General features: G+C 51.8%; 1 protein-coding gene across 6 annotated transcripts in view; it reads right to left on the bottom strand.

The window, feature by feature from the left end:
- Positions 1–25029, bottom strand: part of EXOC6B (exocyst complex component 6B) — a 299883-nt gene that overhangs the window by 155915 nt on the left and 118939 nt on the right. For all 6 annotated transcript variants that reach the window (XM_039723879.1, XM_039723889.1, XM_039723905.1 and 3 more), the window contains one exon: positions 7607–7783. In XM_039723879.1, coding sequence (XP_039579813.1) covers positions 7607–7783 — 177 coding nt within the window. The remainder of the gene's footprint in view (positions 1–7606; positions 7784–25029) is intronic.

Here is a 25029-nt window from a genome sequence, read left to right as displayed (position 1 = left end):
CGCTCTAATAAATCAAATTTAGGTGAATAAAACTGTAAAAAAAATCACATCTATATCACGGTAACTTGAAAAAATCACTTTTAGGTGACTGCAACTTTAAAAAATTTAAACATAAATAAATTCCACCTAAATCAAATTTAGGTGAATAAAACTGTAAAAAAATCACATCTATATCAGGGTAACTCGAAAAAATCACTTTTAGGTGAGTGTAGATCTAGAAAATGCTAATATTAAATAAGTGTCACTGCAAAAAATCACTTTTAGGTGAGTGCAACTTTAAAAAATTTGAAGCTAAATAAATTCCACTGCAAAAAATCAATTTAGGCAAATGAAACTATAAAAAAATCCCATCTATACAAGTGTAACTCAAAAAAATAATCACTTTTAGGTGAGTTTAGCTCTCAAAAATTCGAAGAGAACTAAATTCCACTCTAAAAAAAATCACTTTTAGGTGAATATAACTCTCTAAAATTCAAATAGAACTAAATTCCTCTCTAAAAATCACTTTTAGGTGAATTTAACTCTAAAAAAATCACATTTAAATATGTTTATCACTCCAAAATATCATTTTTTGGTGAGAACAACACCAGTGGGTCTAGGGCAAAGCCAAGATTCCAGGTATGGAAAAACCCATTTAATTCCTGGGATCTCCCCAAATATTCTGATTTTTCAGGGCTTGGAAGCAGCAAAATTCCCTTTAATGTGGGTTTTGCTGCACTGAAATCCCACGGAACGCTCGGCCTCACTCCAGGCACAGGATCCAAGGGATCCTGGCACCGCCCCTGCTCTCCTTACGCAACAAAAAGTGGGAAAAAAGGCAAAAACCAGGCAAAAACCCCAGCCCATCCTTTGGATTTCACGTTCCATTTGCTTGAAGGCTCCATTTGGGTTTGATTTTTCCCGGTTTCTCCCCTCGGGAAGAGGCAGCAGGGAGGCTCCAGGATGGGGACGAGGAAGGGAATTTGGGCTGGGTGGGATCAGAGGGAGAATTTGCATTTTGTGTCCCTTGGGGATGTTCCCTTGGCACTCCTTGGCCTGGGCTGAAAGCTCTGGCACCCCAAATCCCGGGAAAAGGGGCAGGGATGAAAGGGGCAGGGATGAAAGGGGCAGGAAAAGTGCTCTCCTTACGCAACAAAAAGTGGGAAAAAAGGCAAAAAGCGGGCAAAAACCCCAGCCCATTCTTTGGATTTCACGTTCCATTTGCTTGAAGGCTCCATTTGGGTTTGATTTTTCCCGTTTTTTCCCCTCGGGAAGAGGCAGCAGGGAGGCTCCAGGATGGGGACGAGGAAGGGAATTTGGGCTGGGTGGGATCAGAGGGAGAATTTGCATTTTGTGTCCTTTGGGGATGTTCCCTTGGCACTCCTTGGCTCGGGCTGAAAGCTCTGGAACCCCAAAATCCCAGGAAAAGGGGCAGGGATGAAAAGGGCAGGGATGAAAGGTTATTAACATTAAAGCCCATCCTGATGTGCTCCAGGATGGAATTCCCACATCTGCACCTCCAGCTCCTGCCTCTGGAGCTGCTCTGGGAGAAGCCTGGAATGGTGGGAATGTCTCTGTCCCTGTCCCTGTCCCTGTCCAGGGGGGAATTTGCATTTTGTGTCCCTTGGGGATGTTCCCTTGGCACTCCTTGGCCTGGGCTGAAAGCTCTGGCACCCCAAATCCCGGGAGGGATGAAAGGTTATTAACATTAAAGCCCATCCTGACGTGCTCCAGGATGGAATTCCCACATCTGCACCTCCAGCTCCTGCCTCTGGAGCTGCTCTTGGAGAAGCCTGGAATGGTGGGAATGTCTCTGTCCCTGTCCCTGTCCAGAGGGGAATTTGCATTTTGTGTCCTTTAGAGACATTCCCCTTGCAGTCCTTAGCCCAGGCTGAAAGCTCCGGCACCCCAAATCCCAGGAAAAGGGGCAGGGATGAAATGGGCAGGGAAAGGGGCAGGGATGAAAGGGGCAGGGAAAGGGGCAGGGATGAAATGGGATTCCACTCTAGCACCACTGAGATGGGCAGGGAAAGGGGCAGGGATGAAAGGGGCAGGGAAAGGGGCAGGGATGAAAGGCCCCATGGACAGCCCTGGCAATGGTGCTGTTTTCCCAGATTTTAACGAGGCTGGCAGGGAGCTGGGGTGAGGAAAGGGCAGCTCGGGGCTCAGGGAGAATTCCCAACCCCAAAGCGCCCCGGGCAGGGTCCTGGAGACTCCTCAGCAGGGATGGGGAGGGGAAAATGGGACTGGGAGAAACTCTTCTGTGAGGTGGAAATGGAGCTGATAAAAGATCGCAGGGTGAGAGGGAAATCGGTCCTGGCTGGAGCTGGAATGGGGGATCCCAGCATCCCAGACTGGTTTGGGATGGGAGGGACATTAAAGCCCATCCTGGGCTGATCCCAGTGCTGCAGGATGGGATTCCCACATCTGCACCCTCTGGATTCTGTGGGATAAATTCCTCTCTGATGTGGAACTGGAGTGAAAGAATCTCCTCCATGCAAGGAAAATCAGATCTCGGCACTGCAGAGGTTCCTGGCTGGAGCTGAAATGAGGGATCCCAAAATCCCAGACTGGTTTGGGATGGGAGGGATCCTAATGGGGGGACCCTGAGGTGATCCAGGATGGGATTCCCACAGCTGCACCCTCAGGCACTGCCTCTGGAGCTGCTCTGGAGCAGCCTGGGATGGTGGGAGTGTTCCTGGACATGGCAGGGCTGCAGTGGGATGGGATTTTGTGGGATAAGTTCCTCTGTGGGGTGGAAATGGAGCTGTTAAAAGGTCGCAGGGTGTGAGGGAAATCACTCCTGGGGGCTGCAGAGGGGCCTGGCTGGAGCCAGAATGGGGATCCCAAAATCCCAGACTGGTTTGGGATGGGAGGGACATTAAAGCCCATCCTGGGCTGATCCCAGTGCTGCAGGATGGGATTCCCACATCTGCACCCTCTGGATTCTGTGGGATAAATTCCTCTCTGATGTGGAATCAGAGTGAAAGAATTCCTTCTTGGGAACTCCTTCTTGGGAAGGAATTCTCTCCTGGAAGGGTGAGGACAGGCTGGGTTGGAATTCCCAGATTTGAGGTGGCTGTCCCTGGATGATTTTTGAATTGATGATTTTTAAGGTCCCTTCCATCCCAAGCCATCCCATGATTCCATGAAATCCTCCCTCTGCCTGGATTAACACCTCACACAATGACCCTGCCTCGCGTTCACCAGTTCAGGTGTTCAGCTGCTCTTTCAATATTCAGACACATCTAAAAATCCACTGCGTTTGGCACTGAAGAAGTGCCTGCATTTCCTGAGCCAGAGCAGCACTTCCAGCGCTCCCAACAATCCATAAATCCCTGATCTTTGGGACGTGCCAATGCCACGGGAGCTCGGGCTGCCCCAGGCCAGGACTGATGGCTCCCCTGACTCCCCCTCCAGCCCAATCCTGCTTTTTATTCCTCTTGATTCCCAGAACAAAGGATTTATTCATCTTATCCCAAAATTTCCCAGTCCACGCCACGTCAACCTCCCAATCTCATTCCCAAATCCTGCAGCAGGCACGTTCCCAGAGCCGGGAACACCCAGACCCTCCTGCAAGTGGGGTTAAACCATCCCTGCAGCACATTTAACCCCTGCAAGGCGCGTCTGCCACGGAAAGCTGCAGCCCTGGCTGCCACCAGCACGGGGCTGGCTCAGAGTTAGGGAAGCCATGCTCTGGGTTTGGATAATTCGGGATACAAGGGTTAATTTGGGAGAGGAGGGTTAATTTAGGATAGGAGGGTTAATTTGGGATGCAAGGATAAATTTGGGATATGAAGGTTAATTTGGGATACGAGAGTTAATTTGGGATATAAGGGTTAATTTTGGAGAGGAGGGTTAATTTGGGATTGAGGGTTAATTTGGGATATGAAGGTTAATTTGGGAGAGGAGGGTTAATTTGAGATACAAGAGTTAATTTGGGATATAAGGGGGTTAATTTGGGATGCAAGGGTTAATTTGGGATATGAGGATTAATTTGGGATATAAGGGTTAATTTGGGAGAGGAGACTTAATTTGGGATGTGAGGGTTAATTTGGGAGAGGAGAGTTAATTCAGGATATAAGGATTAACTTGGCATAGGAGAGTTAATTTGGGATACGAGGGTTAATCTGGGATATAAGGGTTAATTCGGGATATAAGGGTTAATTTGGGAGAGGAGGGTTAATATGGGATACGAGGGTTAATTTGGATATAAGGGTTAATCTGGGATATAAGGGTTAATTCGGGATATAAGGCTTAATTTGGGAGAGGAGAGTTAATTCAGGATATGAGGATTAACTTGGCATAGGAGAGTTAATTTGGGATACAAGGGTTAATCTGGGATGTAAGGGTTAATCTGGGACATGAGGGTTTGGATCTCAGATCCTTGGTGGGCTTTGGTGTAAAGGCAGGACACGAGCCCAGGTTCTGTCCCCCAGTGAGGGTGAAAACCCTCCAGACTTGAACACCAGGAATTCCAGAGGAGCCAAATCGGGGGATTTGGGAACCATCCCAGAGTCCCACTGCTGGGAATCCATGGATGAGCTGGGGCACAGGGACACGGGACAGGGCACGAGCAGGGGGGAACTGCAAGTGACACCACAGGAATTGTCCCCAAAACTCCACTGCTGCCTCCAGCCATGGCCCCGCTCCAACCCAGCTCTGGAGTCCTCAGGAAAAGGATCTGGAGCTGCTGGAGAGAGCCCAGGGGACATCAGGGAGCTGGAGCCAGGCTGGGAGAGCTGGGAATGTTCACCTGGAGAAGGGATGGCTCCAGGGAGAGCTCAGAGTCCCCCCTGAGCCTCCTTTGCTCCAGACTGAGCCCCTTCCCAGCTCCCTCAGGGATGCTCCAGCCCCTTCCCAGCTCCAATCCCTTCCCTGGGCACGCTCCAGCCCCTCCAGGTCTCTCTTGTCGTGTGGACCCCAAAATTGGAATGGCTCCATCTCTGCTTGAGAGGTTTTTGTGGCCAATAAATCAATAATTTTCTTTCCAAAAAGGATGATTCCCCAGGAGGATTCACTCTGGTGACCCAGGGACAGCACCCAGGGAATGCTGGAGCTGTTCCAGGGCAGGTCAGGCTGGAGAAGAGGGAAAGGCTGAAATCCAGAGGTGCTGGCACTGCCCAGGCTGCCCAGGGAATGGGCACGGCCCCGAGGCTGCCAGAGCTCCAGGAGTGTTGGGACACTGCTCCAGGGATGGCCAGGGTGGGATTTTGGGGTGTCTGAGCAGGGACAGGGCTGGATGGATGATCCCTGTGGGTCCCTTTCCATTAAGGAGATTCCCTGATTCTATGAGGAAGGAACGGGGAACGCAAAGCTGATCAGGAACAAACTGCTCGCTTTTCTCTCCCACATGGGATCTCCTCCATGGGGGCTCCTCCATGGGAATTCCTCCGTGGAATCTCCTCCATGGCATCTCCTCCATGGGCTCTCCTCCATGGGATTTCCTCCATGGGATCTCCTCCATGGGGGCTCCTCCATGGGAATTCCTCCGTGGAATCTCCTCCATAGCATCTCCTCCATGGGCTCTCCTCCATGGCATCTCCTCCATGGGGCTCCTCCACCAGATCTCCTCCATGGAATCTCCTCCATGGGATCTCCTCCATGGGATCTCCCTCCACGGGATCTCCTCCATGGGGGCTCCTCCATGGGAATTCCTCCGTGGAATCTCCGCCATAGCATCTCCTCCATCGGCTCTCCTCCATGGGATCTCCTCCTTGGGATCTCCCCCATGGCATCTTCTCCATGGGACTCCTCCTTGGGATCTCCTCCATGCCATCTCCTCCTTGGGATCTCCTCCATGGCATCTTCTCCATGGGACTCCTCCATGGCATCTCCTCCATTACATCTCCACCATGGTGCTCCTCCACCAGATCTCCTCCATGGCATCTCCTTCATGGGAACTCCTCCATGGAATCTCCTCCATGGGATTTCCTCCATGGGATCTCCTCCATGGGATCTCCCTCATTGCATCTCCTCCATGCCATCTCCTCCTTGGGATCTCCTCCATGGCATCTCCTCCAGGACACCTGGCCAGGTGCACCCGAGGGTCCCATGGCTGCTGCCCCTCCCCCAGTGCTCTCCATCACCACGGACAGCGGCCACTGCCCACCCTGGGACTGGGATGGGGACAGCCCCTCCTGCCATCCCCAGCTGCAGGGTCACCTCCTGCGAGGCCACCAAAGTGCCACCACACCCGGGATGGGATTCACCTGCCTGAGATAGGCCAGAACCATGGAATCATGGAAGGGTTTGGGTGGGAAGTGACCTTAAATCCCATTTGGATCCAACTCCAGGGACACCTCCCGCTGTTCCAGGTGGATCCAAGCCCCAATGTCCAGCCTGGCCTGGGACACTGCCAGGGATCCAGGGATTCTCTGGGAATTCCAGCCCAGCCCCTGCCCACCCTCCCAGCCAGCAATTCCTTGCCAAGATCCCAGCCCAATCTCCCCTTGGCCAGTGGCAGCCATTCCCTGTGTCCTGTCCCTCTGTCCCTTGTCCCCAGTCCCTCTGCAGCTCTCCTGGAGCCCCTGCAGGCCCTGCCAGGGGCTCTGAGCTCTGCCTGGAGCCTTCCCTTCTCCAGGGAACATTCCCAGCTCTCCAGCCTGGCTCCAGCCCTGGAGCAGCTCCAGGGCCTCATTCCATGCTGATGTAGGAATGTGGAGCTCACACAGAGGGCCCCAGAGCAGGGCCCAGCAGAGCTCAGGGCTGACCCCACAATTCCATCCCCATGGAGGAAGGTGTGACCTCACTCTGCTCTGGGTGCACAGCAGCCATGGAAAGGAGGGAATGGATTTGCAGGGAGAAAATAGAAAGCCCAGAACAACTTGAACAATCCCCACTTCAAATTTCCAGCTTGTCCTTGGTCCCCTCCCTGGCTGCTCTGGGGCTGCCACGGTCAGGGTGACAAACACCCCCAGCCCAGCGACTGGCTGTAGCTGAAAACATCATTTTCCTGACAAAAGAGGTTTTAACAAACAATAAAAAAGCATCCAGAGGGGCAGACAGAACTTCCCAAAAGGTCCAGGACATGGCTGAATCCCAAGGAATGATGGACACATCCAAAGGCTCAACCCCCCAGGTCCTGCACTGCAGGTCTGGATCTCCGAGCTGCCTTTCCTGAGCCACTGGGATCTATTCCATGGGAAACATCCCAAATCCCAGGTGAACCAGCACTGGGAGGAAGGAGAAACCAACATCATCCCCAGGTTATGTGGTTCCCAAAATCCTCTGTCAGGTCCCAGGAAACTGCAGCAGGAAGGGAAGAAGGACGCACATAAAGGAATTCAAATTTCCACTTGCCATCCAAAGACACAACCCCTTATCCGAAGACAAACCAGGACAAAGGAACAGGCAAAAAATGGGTTATGGAGCAATGTTTCCATGAGGGATGGATGTTCCCCAGCAGCACCAAGCTGCTGGAACAGACTGGAGTGGGCAGTTCCTAATCCTTGGCCTCTCTGCTGAGCCCAGTAACGGGAACAGGGATAAAACCACAAAAGAACCAAATTTTGAGATACATCCTACGTTCTCCAGCCTCTTCTGCACCTTCAGGACTCCCCAAGGAGCAAGGAGCAAACCTCTTGAGACACCACAGACACCCCACACTGCCCGGTTTGGTGTTTACCTCTTCCTCCTCATCCTCATCCTCCACATCCAGGATCCCCGAATCCTGCTCCGACATGGGGCTGGTGTTCTTCACCTCCAGCTCGGAGCTGGCACTGAACTCCTTCTTGGATTTCTTCCCCCCGCTAATCCTGGGCTGCTGGGACACGATGTTGTCCAGGTTCCTCTGCTGCTGTGCCTAGGAGAAAACACAGATTTCACCTGGGATTTAGTTTGGTTTTGAGGCACGAGGCGCAGCCAGCCCTGGAAGGGGACAAAGGAGGCCGGAGGCGCCACGCGCTCGGCGGAATTCCGACACGTCGCCTTTTCCCCAACCCAGATATTCCCAGATCCATTTGCAAAGCAGGCCAGGGATTATGCAACAACCCAAACACGCTCCTGACTCTTTCCAAATCCCAAGGCCCCGGCCCCCGTGCTGCCACATTGATCCGTTTACGGCCCAGCTGCAGCAATATTCGCCCGCGGGCCATGTGGTGACTGTCACAGGCCGCGCTCAGGGACCTCCTGAACCGCTGGATTTGTTCCTCTCTTCCAGCCGTGGCGGCACAAAACATTCCACATCTGGACCCCAGAGGTTCCTGAAAGCATTTTTGTGGGAGCCCAGGAGGGTTTAATTGCACATTGTTGATGTGCGGAACGAGCTGTAAAAGGTGCTCAAGGAAAACGTGCTGGAAGCAGCGGGACAGAGGGCTGGGAACACGCGGAGTTATTCCAGGGATTTTGGGGTTGTCTGGCAGCTGAGGTCACACTGTGCCCTCCTGCAGAAATTCCATTGTTTTTCCTTTGATATGGAGCACGGCAATCACAGGAAAAGTGGTTCAGCCCCACTTGTTAAGGAGCTGATCAAGTTCAAACCGAAGGGCAAGGAATGGGAACAGCACGAACACACAAGGGGTCTCCAGGGCCAAATCCCAGCCAAAACCAGGGAAAAAAGGCCAATCCCATGGATGTGGCGGTGCTGGACACGCGGGTTCGTGTACTGGTGTAACTGGAAAATAAACACTCGGAAAACCTGGAATTTATACGGATTTAGACACAGATTTAGAGGATTCCTCCCCATATTATGCTGTGGATTTTTTATGTATCAGGAGAAAGATGTGTGGGAATCATGGACAGGATATTCAGGATCCTCTCATTCCATGGGCAAGGACACTTTCCACAAGCCCAGGTAGCTCCTGGACATTCTGGAATTCCAGGATTCTCTGAGGTGGCAAAATGGGCCCAATCCCCTTCCCTATGGGAATGTGGCAGCCTGGATTTAGAAGGGAGCAGGAAAACCATCAAACCTGCTGGAGATCCAGCTGTCAGCGACACCAAGGGAGAACTAAAACATTATTAATGACTATTAAAAGTCACTAATTATTAATTACTTTTGCTACCTGAACTGCAGAGAGCACAAAGCTTTATGCATGTGCAAACCTCCCAAATTATTTCCTTTTCAACACTTGGAAGTTTTAACATCCCCCCAAAAATAATTCGGGAGCAGCTTTGATTTTTGCCAGCCTCAAAATCCCTTTGGAATCTCCCCTTGGGACGCAAAACCCCACCAGGGACCAACCACTGGAGTAATTCCTACATCTGAGGAATACTGAAATCCAAGCACAGCATGAAGACCCCATTCCTTGGAAAATCCAGGCATGTACATCCCATTCCTTGGAAAATCCACCTCAAAGTTCTCCTCACCCCGAGCACACACAGTCAGCCCTGAATTAATGAACGAGCTGGGCAATCCATAACAAAATTCCGTGTACAAAGCTGCCCCTGGAGGCGGCTGCAGCGGGAACAGGAGCGAATCCTTGGATCGGGATGTGAATCCTTGTGGGATGTGTTATCCCACAGCACAACCTTGACCTCTAGTGGTTGGAAAGCAGGAGAAGCCCTGGAGTTTATTTACTCCGAGTGCTCCTCCCAGCCGAGCCAGGGGACTCCCAGCCCCATCCCTTTAAAGAAATCTCTTCAGGCATGAATCCCAACAATGGGAATTTTTGCAACAAAGCCCCAGAGGGAAAGGTCTGGGTGGACACTGCCCAGGACAAAGTTTTGCTCCCGACGTCAGGACGCGAAGCCGTTGGGGAAAGGGGCATTTTTGGCACCGGGATTTTCGGACTTCAGAGGCAGCACTCTATAGAAAGGCCTTGCAACATCCCATAAAGGGAATTAGGACTTCAAAAAGGGGCGGGAGCGCTTGGTCCTTCAGAAGAGAACACAACAAAGGGTCGGGGCTCGGGCCCGCCCAGCGCTGCCATGAGTTTCCCAACCCAGGCCTAATGAAGCTATAACCCTGAATCCACTGGAAATTCCCCCAAAAGCAAGCCCAGTGCACTCATTAAACCCTCCAGTTTATGTAATCCTTCTCCTTCTGGAGAGGGGAGAATCAAAGAGTGGGAAAAGGCGCAGTTTTGGAGGAAGGCCTGAGCTGGACACGGATCGTTAAGCAGGGCGGAGCGGGCCCGGAGCGCACAGGCGGTCATGGGAGAGGGAAATTTGGGATAACGAGCTGGAGGATGCTGCTGCCAGCCCTGCACTCCTCTGCCCCAGCCCTCGGTGTGAAACACGCGGGATTTCAGGCTGGACATGGAACTGGTGTCACCAAGGATCCATGGAAGTGCTCTCTGAGGATCACCAACCTTGGTCCCACCTCTGTTTTCCAACAGGGATTATTCTTCCCTGTTTTGGGAGCACAGCAGGACCAGGTGTCAACATTGGTAAGATCCAAACCAAATACTGATAAGACCTCATAAATTCCAGTTATTTAGAAATTAAGAAAATCTGTTCCTCCGGCATCGCTCCAGGACAAGGAGCCACACATGGAATTTACCTCCCAAGCTTTGATTTTGCACTTTTAATGCAAATAAACTGATTCATCAAGACAAGAGTTTTGACCTGGATTGAAGTCCAAGCACCAGCTGAGAAAATCACAGAATCCAGGAACAGTTTGGGTTAGAAGTGACCATAAATGCCATCCCGTTCCACCCCCAGAGACACTTCCCCTATCCCAGGGTACTCCAAGCCCCAGTGTCCAACCCGGCCTTGGACACTTCCAGGGATCCAGGGGCAGCCCCAGCTGCTCTGGGCACCTGTGCCAGGGCCTGCCCACTCTCTGAATGAAAAAAAAAGGAAAAATTTGTATGTCCCACCTCCCAGATATCCTAAAAACCAGCCAGACGACGCTCCCAAAGGCACAAAAGGCTTCCAGCCCACCAGGAGCAATTGGAACCTTGAGGAATCTTCACCTTTCAGGATTTTTGGGGGGAAGTTTTAAATTGGACAGGATTTTCCAGGGATTTATGCCTGAACAACCTCACATTCACTCACTGGAGGTTTGTTTGTCCCTTTCTGGGAAGACCAGAGCCAAATCCCGACCTGCGATGGGCACATTCCCACTGCAGCAGGGATGGGAGTGCCCCAAAATGAAGGATTGATCCTGGAGCCAGGCCCTGCACGCCCCAGGAGGAACGGGAATGGCTTTTCCATCTCCACCAGGGCATTCCCAACCCCCCGCTCCCGGCAGGAAACGATCTGGACTGAGGTGACCTAGAAGTGAGAAATATCGAATTCTCTTCAGCTTGGTGAAGTCAGCCAGGTTTGGGTTTCAGCGTGAGGGAAAGGCAGGGCTGGGGGGAGGCCCGGAGCGAGCGGCTCTGGAGAAATTTGGTATTATCCTACGGAACTCCCCAGCTCATTCCCAGCACCTCCCCGGGCCGGGCTGCAGCAGAACAACCCTTCCATGGATTTTCTGTGGTACAGGAAGGATCAAACCCGACCTGCAGAGGAGCACTGGGGGTTTGGGGGCTCTGTTCCCCACAAAGGGAAGAGGCCCCACATCAAAGGCCGGGTCACACCCACAGTGCCCTCGGAAAACCCACGGAACCGGGGCTGGAGGAGGCCCAAAGCCCTCAGGGGATGACAAATCCGATCCAAAATCCCCCCACCTTTTGGTGTGGTTTCCACAAAAGTGAGGCCAGTTTGGGGTTATCCTGTGGAATTGCCTCTTTTATCCAGGACCATCGATCCTGGCTCACTCTGCTCCATGGGAGCACAAAAAAAGGCAGGAGAGCCAAGGCCTGGTCACAGCTGATGCTGCTTTTAGGACTCAAACACAAAGTGTTGGGATTGTGGAGGAGAAGTTCGCTCCAAGCACAGCATCCACAGCAGCCTGGGAGACCAGGAGCACCCCCATCACTCCATCAGGGCACAATTCCCAGCTCCTGACGGGAATCCTCTATCCAGCAGGCTGGTGGGACAAGCAAAGGCACCTTTCCCCCTCCAGGGCCAGGCCCAGGTCAGTGAGCCATGTTTGTGGACTGAGGCTGTCATCAGGCAGTCCAGAAGACTTTTAGGAGACCTGGGACAGCGGGAGGTGTCCCTGCCCATGGCAGGGGTGGAACGGGATGGGATTTAAGGTCCCTTCCCACCCAAACTATCCTGGGATTATTTGATGAAGTAACTCCTGCCTCCTGCACCTCCCTTCACCCACGGATTGACCCTGCAGGATGCAGCTTTGGGGGTTTCTCTTCAAACCCTAAATACAAATTCCCAGAGAGGTGTGGACTCCTCATCCCTGCAAGTGTCCAAGGTCAGGCTTGGAGCAACCTGGGATAATGAAAGGTGTCCCTGCCATGGCAGGAATGGGATTCAATGATTTTTAAGGGCCCTTCCAACCCAAACCATCCTGGGATTCAAAGCCCTCAACAGGAAGGACTTCCCTCAGCATTCCAGGATCCATCCCCAAAAATTCCCACAAGCTTGCAAACAGCAACTCCACCTTCCCACCCCTCACAACCAAGCGGATCCAACCCAACCCAACCAAGCTGGAGCTGAGTTTTTTGTAGTTGAATTTTTCAGAATTGGGTTTTTCAAAGCAACTCAGCTCCTCCAGATCGAGTGACCCCAGCAACAAACCTGCACCCCAATGCCATGGAGGCATTCCCAACTCCATGGAATCATTCCCAGCTCCATGAAGTCATTCCCAATGCCATGGAGGCATTCCCAGTGCCATGCAATCATTCCCAGTGCCATGGCATCACTCCCACTGCCATGAGATCATTCCCACTTCCATGGAGGCATTCCCAGTGCCATGGGAACATTCCCAACACTATGGGATCATTCCCAATGCCATGGGTTCATTCCCAACTCCATGGAGTCATTCCCAATGCCATGGAGGCATTCCCATTGCCATGGGACCATTCCAAACAATATGTGATCATCCCCAACTCCATGGAGTCATTCCCAGTGCCATGGGATCTTTCTCAATGCCATGGACTGGGATCAGTTCCAGTGCCATGAAGTCAATCCCAGCTCTATGGCGTCATTCCCAATGCCACAGGATCATTTCCAACACCATGGGATCATTCCCAGTGCCACAGGATCATTCTCAATGCCATGGGATCAGTCCCAATGCCATGGAGTCATTCCCAGTTCCAGGGGATCATTCTCAATGCCATGGGATCAGTCCCAATGCCATGGAGTCATTCCCAGTGCCATGGGATCATTCCAAATGCCATAGGATCATTCCCAAAGACACGGGATCATTCCCAATTCCATGGAGTCATTCTCAATGCCAAAGGATCATTCCCAACACCATGGAGTCATTCCCAGTGCCACAGGATCATTCTCAGTGCCATGGGATCATTCCCAAAGACACAGGATCATTCCCAGAGCAGGCCAGGGACTCCTCCAGGCTTTGCCTCCAGAGGCACCCTAAGGAAAAGCTGTTCCACCACCTCCAGGAGGAAGGAGCTCCTTTAGAACTCAAATATTGTTATTTTTGTAACTTTGCCTTGTTTTCCGCACCCCTTCGCAAACACTCGAGTCTCACCTCCCCTCACCTCCACCCACCAATATTTACTTTTGAGAGAACCTAATTAGGTTTTTCCTGATGAGACACGAGATAAGGCCCGGGGAGAAGGGGCTGGTGATTTAAAGGGAGCGATGATTTAAAGGCTGGCTTGGGTAGTTTTGATTAGTTCCTGCTGCGATGGTTTTACAGAACCCTCTAATGGGCTGAGACACCGAATTTTCAAATATCATTTCCCAATATCCCTAGGAATGGGATACATATCCCTTAAGCAATCTTCAAGAAAAAAAGAAGGGTGAATAAAAAAAAAAAGCAGCAAAGCCGACTGGCTACAGGGGTAGGAAAAAAAAAGAACGTTAATAAAAAATGACAGTAGGGCTGGAGCCCTGCCAGAGAGCCATTCCAAAGTTATAAAATCCCCCTGGGATCAGATAAAAGCAGGGATTATTATTGCAAGGTGTAAACTCAACACACGGCCGCAGCTCCTGCTTTGAGTTTGCCGCTGTCGGGACGAGGAGGGGCTCGGCCTCTCCCGTTCCCGGTGCTAACTTGTTATCAGAGCAGACAATTTGTTGGAGGTTTGGCTGACAAAGTTCTCCCTGGGCTCAGGAAACGAGGCCCAACAATGGGAGGGTTTTTTTGAACTCCATTCCAGGTCATTAAGTAAAAGGAGTTTGGAAATGCAGCACTGGATGGGTTTGTTCTCCGCAGTGCACAGACTCAGCCTCAAAGCCCCCCACTCCTCATTCCCTAAAAAGTCTCTTCCACCTCAGCCCATCCAGAGCTGAAATCCACCCTGGGTCTGATATTCCTAAACATCAATTTTCCTCAAATACAAGTTTTTGGCATCGAGTGTGTGATGAGGAAAATACAATTCCCCCTTTGCTTTGCTCTCACCCCATGATTTACCCTCATCCCCTGCTCCTTTTCCCAACCTGGATTTAATCCAGGTCTAATTCCACAGATTTTGCAGTTCCATATTCCCTGGCCAGAACAAGGGCAGTGCTGTGGCACCAGGACCCCACCAGATTCCCAATAATTCCTGTTTGTGCTGCCCTGGACCCCTGGAAGTGCCCAGGGCCAGGCTGGACACTGGGGCTTGGAGCACCCTGGGACAGGAGAAGGTGTTGGGGTTGGAATTAGATGGGATTTGAAGTCCTTTCCTCCACAACCCATTCTAGGATTCTGGAGCCCCTCTGCTCTGGTAGAGCTGGGAATGTTCCCTGGAGAAGGGAAGGCTCCAGGCAGAGCTCAGAGCCCCTGGCAGGGCCTGCAGGGGCTCCAGGAGAGCTGCAGAGGGACTGGGGACAAGGGACAGAGGGACAGGACACAGGGAATGGCTGCCACTGGCCAAGGGGAGATTGGGCTGGGATCTGGGTAAGGAATTGCTGGCTGGGAGGGTGGGCAGGGGCTGGGCTGGAATTCCCAGAGCAGCTGTGGCTGCCCCTGGATCCCTGGCAGTGCCCAAGGCCCGGTTGGACCCTGGGGCTTGGATCCACCTGGGACAGTGGCAGGGGTCCCTGCCATGGGTGGGATTAAACCCATGGGATGAGCTCAGCCATATTTACCTCCCTGGAGTTCATTCAGTAACTGGGTTAATTCACTTTTTCACACAAAACCCATTAAACCTCAGCTGTTTTGGTGATCCCAGCACTGGGAGAAGGGAAGGATCCAGACTCTCCCTTCCAAGGAGAAATTTATCACACAAGGACTGATAAAAAGCCTTGGGCAACCACAGCCTCCTGGTCAGCTGTGCAAAAAAAAGCCACTTTTTAAGAAGCCCTTCATGGCCCAAGTGTTGATTTACACTTCTGTGGGATCCAGATCTGCGGGCAGCTTCAAAGGCAGCTCAGTGCTGCGATTACAGAGTTTATTTATCACATTTACACGCAGTGGAGGAGCCGAGAATGAGCTCAGGGCACCTAAGGCAGTGGCAGCAGGAGGAGGAGGAGGAGGATGGGTGTTCCGCAGGGAATTTCAAACACATGAAACTCCTCGGCCTCACAACTCCACAGCTCAGGGCCCTGCTCCAGCAGCCCAAGCTCTTGGGCACCAAAATGGTTTACAATTTATCTCAAGTGAGATGGAACCGAGACTCTTTGATTCGCTTCTACCAAGCATTTAAAATTCCTTTTCCAGCCAGGAGCACCCCTGGATGAAATCCCCCAGCCTGGGAGCTGCTGCTGTGACCCCGGGCTGGTTCAACTCTGCCCAAGGAGGCACAGCCATGACTTAAAGCTCCACTGGAAACTCCCACACGTCCCTTTCACCTCTCCTCACTCTTAATTGGGACCCAACCAAAGCCCTGAGTAAGAGAGGGAGCAGCAGAGGAATCACAACCAAAACTGGTCACAGGTGAGAGGGTCTGGAATGACTCAGGAGCACCCAAGCGTGCAGGGCGTGGCTTTGGGAGCTCTTTCAGGGAATTGGGATTGTTTTCCAAGCCAGGCTTTGTTCCAACATGCTCCCTGACAAGCAAGGCATGGCACAGGGAACAGGGTTTGGGGTTGGGTTTTTTTCCCCCAGTGAAACTGTTAAAAAGGAGAAATCCAGGCAAAAGGCTTTGTTTCCTCAGGAAAGAAAAACAGAGGAAAAAGGAATTAAGCTGGAGAGGAGAGTGGGGAGCTAAAGGGACAAACTCAGGCTTTGACTTAAGGACATTCAACCAGAGAATTGCAGAATTACAAAACTGGGGATTCTGGAGCCCCTGCAGGCCCTGCCAGGGGCTCTGAGCTCTGCCTGGAGCCTTCCCTTCTCCAGGGAACATTCCCAGCTCTGCAGGCTGGCTCCAGAGCAGAGGGGCTCCAGCCCTGCAGCAGCTCCGGGGCCTCCTCTGGGCTCTCTGCAGCAGCTCCACGTCCTCCTGCTGTTGGCCCCAGGGCTGGGGCAGCTCTGCAGCTGGGCTCTCACCTCAGGGCCACAGGGACACCATTCCCACCTTGCCTTTGGGACCAGCCCCGGGCTGAGCAGGGGGCTCTGAGCTGGGCCATTCCAGCCTCACCCACAACATCCCAGATCCCTCTCCCAGGGCTGCTCCCAGTCCCTTCCTTCTCCTCCCAGCCAGGATTTGTGCTGGGATTGCCCAGTCCAGCCCCGCTGAAGTTGCTGAGGTTCTGTCCCAGCTCTCTGGGAGTGACCCCCAGCCCATCCCTCATCCCTGTGTCCATCTGTCCCTCCCTGTCTGTCCAGCCTGCAGACAGGGGTGCTGTGTGGGACAGAGCCAAATGCTGTGCACAGCCCCAGTGGATCCTGCCAGTCCTTTTTCCCTTTTCCATCAAAACTTCAGGAGGAATCTGGGCAAGGATCACAGTGAAAGGAGGAACCCTAAAACCCAAAGAACCCCAAAACCCAAAGAACTCCAAAACCCAAAGGACCCCCCCAGGCATCCTGCACATCCCAGGAGCAGCAGCACCTCCACCTTCAGGAGATGTAAAAAACACTATTTAAAAAAAAATGGATAAATCCTTATTGGAACAAAGCCCTTTTCATTCTGTTTGGGAATAACCCCTCTGGTTTTTTTGATGAGAAACCCACAAAGCAGCTGCCAACGGGGCTGAGCCACAAAGAGCGGCTCAGCTGGGGGAGAACAAAATGGCTTTTTCAGGAATAATCATCTTCCCCAGGATCCCTGAGCTTCAGGGAGCAGCAGAAGAAAGCAGAACATTATTTGGTTAGTGCTGGTTTTAATTAATCACAGAATTAGCCTGGCCCTGCCTCCCCCAGCACGGTGACTGTAAGGAATATTTAATCCCAATATGAAAAGTTTCAACTTTACAGAAGAGCTTCAATTTCATTTTCCTGACTTCACTTCACAAAGATCCCTCTGATAATGTGAAATATTCTGTTGATAAATACATTTTTTTTCCTAAGCACTGGGGTGTGAGGGTTGGGGATTTAGAGAAGAGATTACAGCAGAGAAAAATGAAATTATACATTCAGCACTCAGCACTGCTCTCCAAAACCAACTCTCCCAACTGAAACCACTTTTTGTGGTCTTTTTTAACATAAAAATGAACTTAGTCAACACATTACATAATTCTCCTCTCCCACAGTATGTTCCCAGGATTTTTCTCCCTGCATCCATCACTAATATTTCACTCACACCACAATTTTTAGGACTGAGCCTAAAAAGATTTTAAGTCCGCAGCAATAAATCAAAACCTGATCTCATCTCACTGCTGTAAATTCACTTCATGGTCACCCCTGAAAGCACCACAAGTTATTGCAGAATTCAAATTATGCTTTAAAAAAAAAAGAAAATCTCTCCATGTTCGGAGTGCTCCAACCTTAGGAATCCACCACCAGGAATATCGAGCACCTCCCAAATCCGTTATTCCCTGGACGTGATCTGCCCTCTAAAGGCGTCTGGGGAAACTACAAAGAGCTTTTTTAGCCATAAAAAAAGCCCTGCAAGGGTTTGATTTTCCTTTTCTTTCCCTCTGTCTCAGCCACACAGGAGGGTCCCAGGCTCAGCTTAACCAGGCTCGGCCTGAGCTCAGCCCAGCCAGGACCATCCTCAGCTCAAGGAAAACTCCAAGGGACAGAGCCTGGATCTCCCTCTACGGACACTGAGGGAAGAGCATCGTGTACAAAGAGGATTTAATCCAGGCCCAATTCCATGGTTCTCACAATTCTGTATTCCCTGGGTGGAACAAGGCACTGCTGTGGCAGCAGGACCCCAACAATTCCCATTTGTGCTGCCCTGGATCCCCAACAATTCCCATTTGTGCTGCCCTGGATCCCCAATTCCTGTCTGTGCTGCCCTGGGTCCCCAATTCCTGTTTGTGCTGCCCTGGATCCCCAACAATTCCTGTCTGTGCTGCCCTGGATCCCCAATTCCTGTGTGTGCTGCCCTGGATCCCCAATTCCTGTCTGTGCTGCCCTGGATCCCCAACAATTCCTGTCTGTGCTGCCCTGGATCCCCAATGGATCCCAAACAATTCCCATTTGCGCTGCCCTGGGAGTGTCCAAGGAAAGGCTGGATGGGGCTTGGAGCATCCTGGGATAGGGGAAGGTGTTGGGGTTGGAATGGGATGGGCTTTCAGGTCCCTTCCAACACAAACTGTTCCACATGGAGAAAATTCCAGAGAATCCTCAGAGTCCCTGCAGGGGCTCCAGGAGAGCTGCAGAGGGACTGGGGACAAGGGACGGGGACAGGACACAGGGAATGGCTGCCACTGGCCAAGGGGAGATTGGGCTGGGATCTGGGCAAGGAATTGCTGGCTGGGAGGGTGGGCAGGGGCTGGGCTGGAATTCCCAGAGCAGCTGGGGCTGCCCCTGGATCCCTGGCAGTGCCCAGGCCAGGCTGGATCCAACTGGGATTAGTGGGAAGGGGTGTCCCTGGATGGGATTGAAGGTCCCTTCCCACCTAAACCATTTGACGAACATCCCAACCAGCAATAACTCAGGATTTAGGTAGATCCCAGAATCCCACAATCAATAAGGTTGGAAAAGTCCTCCAGGACCCTCCAGTCCCACCTGTGGCCAAAATCCTTCATCCCAACACGCCAGGGAGGCTCCCAGCAGGAACAGCCACGCCTTATTCTGTGGATGCAACAAAATCCTGCCTCAAAAATAACTTTAAAATATTAAAAAGAATAAAATCCAAATGATCCCAACCCCAGCGCCAAGGACAGGGTTCACAGGATGCAAATTCCAAGAAGAATCAGCAGAGCAACCCCAGCCCTTCCCTGGCCACCAGTCTGGATCCTTCCCACCCCTCCTTGCCCCAGGTTTGAAACTCCCAGACTTCCAAATTACAACCCCAGCTTTTAAGAGCCCAAAATAAACAGCAGCTTGTACCAGGAAAAAAAAAATTAAAAAGAGCAATTAGAAAGTCAGAATTCCTCCAAGTTCTCGTTAGTAAAAGTTTTATATCCCTCCAACATGTGGCACTCCAGGAGAAAACCTGGCAGAGGGAAAAATGCCCTGGTCCACCTCTCCTGAACACAGCCACGTTTCAGCCTTGGCCAAGGTGGTTCCTATTAGGGGCTTTTTCCATTTGAAATTTACTGGTTAATTTTATGGAAACAAATCAAGGGAGCTGCGTATTATAAATCTATTAAGGATAAAAAACGTAACTCTGCAAATAAAAAAAACCCGGAAAAATCTCACACCTCCCCTCCAGCCCTTTCCAATTTTCATTTATGGGCCTTTTAAAAAGGGAAAAGTGGAGCTGGGAGGTCTTCCCAGAGTCCCCACGAGTGCCACACGTGTGGCATCCCTGGGCAGCCCTCAGGAATGAGCAGCTTTGTGGAGCCATCCCCTTTTCCAGGTGACCAGCTCCACCTGCTACTGCAACAGGGGGGGAAAAAATCCATTTTCTACAGCGAATTCTTCTCTCCCTGTGGAGAGGTTGGGGAGGGAAGCTGAAGGACAAAATTCCAAAGGGTTTTGAGTGCTCTGCCTCCATCTGGAGTTAATGGGGCTGCACCTGCTTTTCACAAGGTGTGAACGTGACCCCCCAAAGAGCTCAGAGGCTCCAGCACTGCCTTGATCCAAGGGAACAGAGGGGAGATAAATCCAGGTGGGAAAAGGTTTGGGAGCAGAACATGAAACCCTCAGAGGTGGGCAAGCAAAAGGCCACGAGGTTCAGGCAGGCCAGGGGCTGGGGCTGCACCTGGGTCAGGGCAATCCCAGCACAAATCCTGGCTGGGAGGAGAAGGAAGGGACTGGGAGCAGCCCTGGGAGAGGGATTTGGGATGTTGTGGGTGAGGCTGGAATGGCCCAGGACAGAGCAGCCCTGGGAGAGGGATTTGGGATGTTGTGGGTGAGGCTGGAATGGCCCAGGACAGAGCAGCCCTGGGAGAGGGATTTGGGATGTTGTGGGTGAGGCTGGAATGGCCCAGGGCAGAGCCCCCTGCTCAGCCCTGGGCTGATCCCAAAGGAAAGGTGGGAATGGTGTCCCTGTGGCCCCGAGGTGAGAGCCCAGCTGCAGAGCTGCCCCAGCCCTGGGGCCAACAGCAGGAGGACGTGGAGCTGCTGCAGAGAGCCCAGAGGAGGCCCCGGAGCTGCTGCAGGGCTGGAGCCCCTCTGCTCTGGAGCCAGCCTGCAGAGCTGGGAATGTTCCCTGGAGAAGGGAAGGCTCCAGGCAGAGCTCAGAGCCCCTGGCAGGGCCTGCAGGGGCTCCAGGAGAGCTGCAGAGGGACTGGGGACAAGGGACAGAGGGACAGGACACAGGGAATGGCTGCCACTGGCCAAGGGGAGATTGGGCTGGGATCTGGGCAAGGAATTGCTGGCTGGGAGGGTGGGCAGGGGCTGGGCTGGAATTCCCAGAGAATCCCTGGATCCCTGGCAGTGCCCAAGGCCAGGTTGGATCCACCTGGGACAGTGGGAGCTGTCCCTGCCATGGATGGGGTGGAATTTATGGTTTTTAAGGTTCCTTCCATCCCAATCCATTCTGGGATTCTGGGACACCTTTGGATCCCCAGGAACAGGTGAGATAAAGAACAAGGTCAGTCAAAGTCAGCACACCCAACCCCAGTGGTTTTCCATCAGCTTCAGTGGAATTCTTTCCAGCGAAATCCCAGCTGCCTTTGGTGTCCCACAGCACTGCAGGGACAGGGATGTGTCCGGAGCAGAGGCTCTGGAGCAGCTCCATCCACAGCTCCTGGCTGACCTGGACATCGTGGATGTCCCAGATTCCTCCTGGGAATTGCTCCTCACTGCAGCACAACCTGGCCTGCAGCAGGGACAGAGGAACCCTGTGGGATGGGACAGGGGGCAGAGATGGCACTGATTGCAGAAAATGGGGAAAAAGGGGGAAAAAGGGAAAAACCAGCATTCACCTGCCCATGTGTGAGCTCCACCCACGGCTCCCAAGGGCAGGAACAGCCCCCAAGCTTCTGGTCACAGCTGGGATCAAAGGGAATCAAAAACCTGAGCTCCACTGAAATCCTACATTCAGCATCCCAAATTTCATTCCTTATTGGGAGAGGGAAGAGTTCTCCCAACTTCTGGGGATTTTACTGGTGTATTTGTTCCCTGTTCACCTCAGAACCCTGAATTTGGATTATTTTAGGAAATCACGTGGCAGCTGAGTAAGAAAGTAACAGAAGAAAACTCAAGGCAACCCCAAAAACTCCTTCCTGCCTCATCCCAACCCACGTGCAGCACTGCTGGAATTGCCCAGAGCTCCCAGGAATGGATGCAGGGATGAATCCCACCTAAAAATGTCCTTTGTTTTCCCCCAGCACAGTGACTGAGAGATCCCCAGCCAGAACAACCCCAATGATTTGCTTCTGCAAATAATCAGAAAAATCTTCAAGGACCTGGAGCCTCCTCATCCTCCAAATAAATTCCAAGCTGCCTTTTTCTTCCCTTTCCAAGTGGAGTGGAAAAGAGAGATCCTCCCTTCTCCCAAAGTCTTAATAATGTTCTTCAAACGCTTTGGAGATGCTTCAAGAGAAAGCACTGAAGAAATATTAACCAGGATTTCATCCCAAAGCCTCGGAGCTCATTTCAGGGCTGGCTCCACATTCCAGCCTCATTCCCTGCTCCCAAATCCCTCCTGCTTTAAGGTGATGGGCGCTCGGGTGCTTCAAAAGGTTGGGAACCTCAAGAGCTTTGTCCTGCAGGGTTCATAAATCCCTTTTCCCCTGCTCTGTGAGTGGAACCTCAGGTTTTTCCACAGTCCCAGAGGGATATTCAGGAAAACTTGGCCGTGGATGATGCCCCCGTCCCAAGCCCGGAGCCTGAGAGCTCCTGGAGCTGCCGAGTCTGACACTAATGAAAAATAAGGAGCTCCCAGCACAGCTGCCATGCGAGGAAACACCAAAAAAATGTGCTCCTAATTTCTTGCTCGGCCCCGAAGATTTGTGAGGACTTTGTGGAGCTACTGCAATGAGTTAGGAATGATGAAGTGCAAGGCTCCGGCTCGGGCCAAGCGCAGACACTGCCTCGTTACTGCCCCGCTAATTGAGGTCCTGCTCAGCCCGGAACGCCGAGGGAGCAGCAGGAAAACGTCTGGGACCTTTCCCTTTTCCAGCCATCCTTTCAAAAACACTTTATAAAGCCCCACCGTGCCACAGGAGCTGGCCCAAAATGATCAGGGGGATTCTCGGCCGGCTCTTTCTGCCCCAAGTTGGAATATGAGGCTTGGGGAGCATTTTGGATCCTGGATTTAGGGGAAAACCATGGGATGTGGGGAATAATGGACTTTCCAAGTGCACACTGGAAACCAGGCTCTGGCTCTTGTTGTGCCTCCGGGAAAGGATGGGTCCAGTTAAATGTTGGGAGAGTGGGAAAAGAGGAGCTCGTGGAATTCTGTAGATTTCAAGGACTTTATCAAGGCCTGGATAGACCTTGGAGCACTCTGGGACAGTGGGAGGTGTCCCTGAACATGGATGGGGTGGGAATGAGATGGGATTTAGGGTCCCTTCCAACCCAAACCATTCCAGGATTCTGGAGCCCCTCTGCTCTGGAGCCAGGCTGCAGAGCTGGGAATGTTCCCTGGAGAAGGGAAGGCTCCAGGCAGAGCTCAGAGCCCCTGGCAGGGCCTGCAGGGGCTCCAGGAGAGCTGCAGAGGGACTGGGGACAAGGGACAGAGGGACAGGACACAGGGAATGGCTGCCACTGGCCAAGGGCAGGAATGGATGGGATCTTGGGAATTAGGAATTGTTCCCTGTGAGGGAGAGAAGAAACAAATCCCTGCTCCTCTAAAAAGATCCCATATTTTTCCAAAGACTAAAAAAGTTCTCCTCAGCACTCCACAGCCCAGGATTTTCCTTCTCTCTCGTATCTTTAGCCCTGACAATAAAATCCTCCAACCATTCCATTTGTCCATTCCCATGGATCCCTTCCCTGATTTTAGAAACCCCTCCTCAGTCTGTTCCCAAGAGTTTCATGTCAGGGAAGAAAAGTTTCCTCAAAATCTTTACAAAGAGACCTTCACCCCAAAGATGTGAAAGGAAACTCCTCTTCCCAATGGCTCTTTTTGGTGTTTAAGGCAACCACTTCCTGGAAAGAGGATTCCACCCCCAGGGTTTCATGGATAGCTCCCTTTCCAAGGAGAGGTTTGAAGCTCACCCTCACTGCAGGAAGATCCCAAAATGTTATTTTTGTGAGCCGAGAGGAGTAACACCAGAGAGGGATGGGATCCTACAGAGATCCCACCAAAAAGCTCCTGCAACTCCCTATCCTGGAAAAGAAAACACAGGAGAATATGCTTGCAACTGGCAAAGTCAAGATCAAAAAGAAGAAAATTGCTAAGAAGTAGAAGCAACAGGAGAAAAATAAGAAGATTCCAAAATAGAAGCTTTCAAAGAAGAAAAAGACAATTCCAAAGCAGAAAAAGAAGGCTCCAAAGAAGAAGATTCTGAAGAAGAAGAAGATTTCAAAGAAGAAGATTCCGAAGATTCCGAAGAAGAAGATGATGAAGAAGATGATGAATCCCAAGAAAAAGAAGAAGATGAATCCCAAGAAGATTCCAAAGAAGATTCTGAAGATTCAGAAGAAGATTCCCAAGAAAAAGATTCCCAAGAGGAAGAAGAGCCTGTGCAAGGACACTGTCCCCTCATCATTCCCAAGGGGCATGGAAGGCTGTTCCCAAGCCTTCTTCCAAGCATCCCTTGGGACACAAGACAGGATTCCTGCCCCTCCATGGCAGTTCCTGCCCAGCCTGGAGCCATGAGCTGGAGCAAATCCAGGTTTAAAAATAACCCTGGGATGTGACACCACAAGGAGTGGAAGGAAGCTGGCTGCCCTCCTCACAGGGGGAGGAAATTCAAATTCCAGACTGGGAAATGTGGAACAGAAGGAAAACTGAGGGTCCTGGTGCTCAGCAGGGGCTGCTGAGGGAAGGGATCAGTGAACAATCCTGAGGGCACCACCAACAGCCTGGCTTGAGGAGCAATTCCCTGAGCAGGGCTTAGGCCGGGCCTAAGGGAACGGAGAGACCTGGAGAGGGGGAAAAGTGGGAATGTGGAGTGGTGCAGAAGTGAATCACAGCTCAGCCACCACCAGGGCATGGGAGGCTGTGGGGACAGCCAGGAATGGAGCTGGAGCTCAGGAGGACAAAGAGGCCACCAGGGGAAGGAGAGGAAAGATCAGGGCTTCCATCAGGAGGGACAGAAAAGCCACACTGAGGATGTGACAACATCTCTGGAGACAAGGGAATTTGGGACTGGAAGGCAAATAAAAATTGGGAAAGACCTAAATGCTGAGTAGAAGAAATATCTCAACAGGTGTGTTGAGGAAGGAGAGATGGGATTCCTCCACATCCCACACACAGCAGCTCCAGGAGGAATGGTCAAACACCACGGTTATCCCAGGAATGCAGAAGCTCTAAAAAACATGGTCAAAATGGCCAGTTAGATGTTGGAATATCACACTCTGGAGAAGACAGCCTTGAGAAAATTTGGAAAAAATTCCTTATTTCATAGAATCCCAAACTGGGCTGGTCTGGAAGGGACCTATGAATGTCCTTTAGTCCAAACCTTGCCATGGGCAGGGATATCTTCCACTGAATCACATCCTGTCCAACCTGGCCTGGAATGTTTCCAGGGATGGGGCATCCACCCCTCTCTGGGCAGCTGTGCCAGGGATTTACCACCCTCGTTTTGAGGAAGTTATTCTTTATATCTCATTTAAATCAACTTTCCTGCTGGCCGAGCCCTCAGCCCTCGTCC

The sequence above is a fragment of the Passer montanus genome, unplaced genomic scaffold (genome assembly GCF_014805655.1).
Source record: "Passer montanus isolate IOZ18808 unplaced genomic scaffold, ASM1480565v1 scaffold109, whole genome shotgun sequence".
Taxonomy (NCBI): domain Eukaryota; kingdom Metazoa; phylum Chordata; class Aves; order Passeriformes; family Passeridae; genus Passer; species Passer montanus.
The sequence above is the reverse complement of the archived record's forward strand: the minus strand, read 5'-3'. Positions and strand labels throughout refer to the sequence as shown.